The 6000-nt window shown below is 49.6% G+C and overlaps 1 protein-coding gene across 1 annotated transcript; it reads left to right on the forward strand.

The window, feature by feature from the left end:
* Nucleotides 1-3053: 3053 nt before the first annotated feature.
* On the forward strand, nt 3054-4686 carry LOC131282198 (odorant receptor Or2). The gene is made up of 7 exons (XM_058311610.1): nt 3054-3269; nt 3347-3430; nt 3552-3970; nt 4051-4150; nt 4245-4346; nt 4413-4520; nt 4585-4686. Exons 1-7 carry the CDS (start codon nt 3054-3056, stop codon nt 4684-4686), a joined length of 1131 nt encoding a protein of 376 aa, XP_058167593.1.
* Nucleotides 4687-6000: the final 1314 nt, after the last annotated feature.

Here is a 6000-nt window from a genome sequence, read left to right on the forward strand (position 1 = left end):
GAGGAGGGGGGGGGGTCTGTTGCAAAATTCAACGCCATTGAACGGTTCGGAAACATGGCTCGATGCGAAAGCTGTTTGCAAACAGAAAACCTCCACCGTTTCGAGGCAGGTGCATTATTTATGAATTTATGAAAACTTCCCCCCCATCGGACCTGGCGGATGCAGCAGCGCCAGAGGGGGAAGCAATAGAAAACCTCCTAGGGCGATATATGTATGTGAAAAGCATCGAAATGGAACACCTTCCTCGAAACGAGCGGATCGCGGATCGCGCTGAGGGTCACACGCTCAATTTCACCTGCCCATTAGAAGATTCATTAAATTTGAATCAACAAATAAACTAACTACCGATTAGTGCAGACCGGGCAGAGGAGGAATGGGGAAGGGTGGGGGAAAAGTTCTTCCGCCATCGCTATGCAACGCATGTAATTAATTATGGAACACAACATCCTGAGCTGCTCCGCAGCAGCTCGCGCCCCTCGCTCGGTAAACATGTCCGCTCATCAGTTCGAACCGAAATGTTCGTTAGCGAAAGCTTCCGGCTTCGGAGTCCTTTTATCGCCGAGTTCGTTGTTTTATTGTTGAAATTGTTTGCCTATAATGTGCACCATGGTATTTGAGTTTGACAATTGGGCTTATAATTAATCCAAAGGTCCGGCGCCGCCTGCAAAGAATACGAATGCAGTACGCACGATGCATGTTGCACGGTTCGATGCACTTCGCCGATTCGACCGGTTTTGCGCCAGCGGAACAATAGAGTGCAAAATGATGCACGCGTTCGCATTTTAATTGTTTGTTTTGCACGCGCGAAAAAAGAAAATAAAACCAACGAACCACAAATGGGGACGAATTTGAACGTTCGCAAACAAATCGTTTTTAGAAGATAAAAAAATCGGATAATCCCATGTTAACACGCTGAGGTTCATTATGGGTAAAAAAAGGGGGTGAAAATATTTTGCATCTGCGGTTAAATGAACTTCATACCGATTGACTGATACTGAACCGCCATGCATGTGTTGCCATTTTTGCGAAATAAAAAAGGGTCCCCCGGGGGGCCAAAAAAGCGCCATAGAATAGTGATGGGAAAATCGGTTCCGCAACTGGAGCCGGCTCCGACGAACTCCGGTAATTTTTGCGCACTAATGGCTCCGGAGCCGGCTCCACACCAACAGTTCCGGAGTGGGCTCCGGTATTAGCCCGGAACCGGCTCCGAACTAATGGCTCCGAACTAACGGCTCCGGAGCCGGGTGTGGAAAAAGCAACTAATCTCCATGAATCTTTCATTGCGAGATTTTCGTAAGCTTGGAACCGTCGGTGCGGAGCCGGCTTCGGAGCCGTAAGTTCGGAGCCGGTAGTTCGGAGCCGGTTTAGGGCTAATACCGGAGCCGGATCCGGAACCGTTGGTGTTGAGTCGGCTCCGGTGCCGTTAGTGCTCTCCGGAGTGCCCATCACTACCATAGAATTTTGTGCATGTGTGATTTAATGATTGCTAAAAATGTTGCATCACAGTAACACTGCACGCTCGCCACATCTGTTTCCCTATCGGAGCTCATAAATTTCATATATGCTCCTCAGGGGCTTCACTTCCTTCCCCTCCCTCCCAATGCCGCGAGGAAAAGAGATGGAGATGGCAACGAACGATAATTTATAGGAATATGAAAATCAACTTCACTACGAGTCCTGCGGCGAACCAGCGAAACCAGCCGCCATGCATACATGGAACCGACCCCGGAATGGTGGCCGTAATTTGAATTGAATGGTTTTCCAACCCCCCTGTCCAATCCACACCCTTCCACTCCCTCCACGCAAGCCTAAAAGACATAAGATTCAGGGCAAATAGTTGACCCGGTTTGCTGATCTCCTCGTGTGTGCGGCTTGTGTTCGGTGTAGCTTTTCCAGAACTAGTGGAGTGTTTTCCGAATACGAAAAGATCGAGAAGGGAAAAACCTGCCTTTACCGCCAGGCATGGACTTGGTTTGCCGGTTTTTTTTCCCCATAGGCTTGGCATCCCTCCAAAGTGGGTTTCCTTTTCGAATCGGATATTTTTCCTCCGATCGGGATGGGCCTGCATGTTTTCACTATTTGTGAGCCCGGCTCTCGGAGGTTCCGGATGAATGGAGCAGAAAGTCACAGCGCGCCATATACACTGGTTGGTGAATGCATGAAATGAATTGAAAAGGAAGCGGAAGGCATCGCGGCCCCCGGTAGAATGCGAAAACCCCCCTAAAGCGCAGTGGAAAACTCCGAACAACAAGTCCCGCGCCGTGTTTTGTGCGGCGCTCCAGAAAAAGGAAAACGGCCCGTGCGGGTTCCAAAAATACAAAACTACGGCAACACAAGACTCCATGTCGCATGGCAACGGGGGGGGGAAAGGGTACAAAGATTTCACATTCCTTCCTCCGTGGAGTGTGCATCCGATTTTTCGGCAGGATCATTCGCTCGTTTCCGCCCTGTTCGGTGCCTTGAGGCCCTTTTCTGTGGTTTTTGTATAGCCAACCCTCGTGAACTAGTTCCGGGCGAATCCATTGTTGGGAAAAGTGACGGAACATCGTGAATATCGTGTGTCATACGAGATTGAAAGTCTCTTTTCGGAGGTGCACCAGTTTTTTTTTCTCTCCACTTCTTCCGGCCTCATCGAACATGCAAACAATCGAGCGTTCGGGAAATGGAAACCCGGGAAGTTCACCTACATTCGACAGATTTGTATCGCACAACTGTGGAGAAATGTGGCATCGGAGCTCAGTATTAATCCAATCATGCTCCATCTTTCAACTTTGCTCTTTAAAAAAAGGCACGTCAAAACATTCCTCCAACTGCGGCTTTTCCCACCACAAGTTGGAAAAGGAATTCGAAGGAATCAGCGGTTTCACAAGCCTATCATTTCGGCTTGGGAAAAGTCATAAAGCTCAATTAGGTTAATTATAATCAATTTCGTTCGGTCCGCCTCCTCTTACGGTTCGTGGTGAGTGACTCAAAAATCCGTATAAAAAAGGAATCTCGCCGAAGAAAAAGGGAGCTCTCGATAACCGCGAACCGAACCACACGAACCACAAACAATGCTGATCGAAGAGTGTCCCATAATTGGCGTGAACGTAAAAGTGTGGCTGTTCTGGTCGTACCTGCGGCGGCCGCGGTTGATCCGCTTCCTGGCCGGCTGCATTCCCGTGGCGCTGCTGAACGTGTTCCAGTTCGCCAAACTCTACTCGTCCGCGGGCGACATGAGCGAGCTCATCATCAACGGCTACTTTAGCGTGCTGTACTTTAACCTGGTGGTGAGTGAGTGCCAAGGTTTTTTTTGGGCAACGGTTTTCCCCGCTAAAGTGTCCTCTCGTTTTCCTTCTTCCCCCAGTTGCGCACGTCCTTTCTCGTCAGCAATCGGAGGAAATTCGAGACGTTCTTTGAAGGCGTCGCCTCCGAATACGAGCGACTCGAGGTGAGACTGTGGATGGGCGCGTTTTGTTTGCACTGATGGCGTCATTACGCCTCATTTAGGGCGTGCGTGCGAGTGTGTGTGTGTGCACTATTTGAACTATTCGCACTTTCCTCTTCCCAAGCGAAACAACGAAATTCGACCCATCCTGGAGCGGTACACGCGCCGTGGGCGAATGCTGTCGATGTCGAACCTGTGGCTGGGCGCCTTCATTAGTGCCTGCTTTGTGACCTATCCGCTGCTGGCGCCGGGACGCACCCTGCCGTACGCCGTCTCGATACCGGGGGTCGATGTGCTCGCCTCGCCCGTCTACGAGGTCCTGTTTGTGCTGCAGGTTTACCTTACCTTTCCGGCCTGCTGCATGTACATCCCGTTCACCAGCTTCTACGCCACGTGTACGCTGTTCGCGCTGGTTCAAATTGCAGCCCTCAAGCAGCGCCTCGGACGCATCCGCGCGGGCGCGCCATCGGCCGCCGGCGAACACACCCGGACGCTGTTCGTCGAGCTGAAGGAGTGTCTAATGTATCACAAACAAATCATTCAGTAAGTGCGGGGCGGTCGGCGAGGTGAGGCGGCGTTGAAACCTTATGATCCTTTCATATCCGTTGTCGGTCCCCTGGCAGATATGTGCACGACCTGAACTCACTCGTGACCTACATCTGTCTGCTCGAGTTCCTGTCGTTCGGGATGATGCTTTGTGCCTTGCTGTTCCTCCTAAGTATCGTGAGTGTTAACCGCTAAGACCACTTCCGGTCAAGTGAGCTGTTCCGTTGTTTTTTTCCTTCACAACTTGATTACTTTCTTCATTCTCCCATAGAGCAACCAACTGGCACAGATGATTATGATAGGGTCGTACATTTTCATGATACTCTCGCAGATGTTTGCCTTCTACTGGCATGCCCACGAGGTCCTGGAACAGGTAGAACTCCACGTTCTCAACCTCACACAGGGATAACCCAATCATTACGAAACGTTCTGTTTGCAGAGTCTCGGTATCAGTGATTCAATTTACAACGGAGCGTGGCCAGACTTTGATGAATCCATCCGCAAGAAACTGATTCTCATCATAGCCCGTGCCCAGCGACCGATGGCTGTAAGTTGTACTTACATTTACACACACATCTCTGATTTTAAACGCATCCTTTCACCTCCTCCAGATAAAAGTCGGCAACGTGTTTCCAATGACGCTGGAGATGTTTCAAAAGCTGCTCAACGTGTCCTATTCGTACTTCACCTTGCTGAGACGTGTTTATAATTAGTTGGAACGGTTTGTTTTAAAAACTGTCACGCACCGTTGGTTAAATGCTTTCTTCGATCGAACAGCTTGCTGAGATCGAATTTCAAACTCCATAGCAAAACCATTAGCGGCCACAAAGTAGTCCGTTCTTATCCGGGCTTATCCGCAAAAAGTTATCCCCTCGGAGTCCTCGAAAGTCCTTCGAAAAGCGTCAACTTCGTCGCGTCAAAAGTTTTTCCCCAAAGCTTTTCGATCTTTTCCCGACCCTCCCGGGTTTGTAGAAATAAAGTGCACCGTTCTTGCAATATGCTCCGACCGTTGCCCGTTTCCCCTTTCCCTGCACAACAGTTTGCGCCGAGGAAATGCGAAAGTAAATTTCCGATTCACTGAACAAAACGCCAAACTGCCAAAATCGCATACAAGAAAGAACAAAGATTCCGACACCGGGCGGGGAAAGATAATCGTCTGTTCGCGTGGAACGCTTTCCCGATGAGCAGCTCATACTTCATTTCCATTTTAATTGAAACTAAGCAACAGACAATGCTCACGACCGCTCTCTCTCTTCTCGCATGAGCCGGCAAAAGTTTGCGCTGTTTTCCCGGACTACATCCGCCTCGTCTTGTAGTGCGGGTGTAGTTTTCCCGTTCTCCTTGCGTACGTTCGGTTTAGTTTTGCAAATTCATATCCTTGTGTGCCGGTGGTGGCAGGTTTATCAAGCTGCAACGATGAAAAACATGGCCAACAAACATTCGGAGTTCTCCAGTTCCTTCCCAACCGTCGGTATCATTGTTGCATCTCCCTGGGAAAAAGGGTTCCCTGCTCGCACTTGCCGGAACCTGCGGACAACGGGGAAGGGCAAGAAAGGAAAAAACACACTCCACAACATTGCAACATCGGCTTACAGCAGAGTGGGAGTTTCACTAACTAAGTACCGTGCCATTGTGCACGGTGGGAAGCGTCCGACGCGCCGGCCTGTACGGTCCGAATGAACATGGAAATGTTTAATTAAAACTGTAATTGTCGATCGGTCCTCCGTCGTACCGGGAGGGAAGCGGAAGTCGCCGGGAGGAATCGGCGTGGTTTGCAAATCGGATTTACACTGATTCGAGAGTAATTTTAATGCATCGAAAATTTGCCCGTTCCATTTTCGTTCGAGTGTGGTTTTGTTGCGTCTGTTCCAGCGCTCTTGCACAAATTTACCATTGGATGTGATTTTGCGTGAGCAAAACTCGTGCACAAATGCACGTTATTATGCAGCTTGCGAGGTATGATTAGCCGTGGATAAGCCGACACTGATAACATCGACGCGTTGATTGAATTATTCACTGAAATTGAT

The sequence above is a fragment of the Anopheles ziemanni genome, chromosome 2 (assembly GCF_943734765.1).
Source record: "Anopheles ziemanni chromosome 2, idAnoZiCoDA_A2_x.2, whole genome shotgun sequence".
Lineage (NCBI taxonomy): Eukaryota > Metazoa > Arthropoda > Insecta > Diptera > Culicidae > Anopheles > Anopheles ziemanni.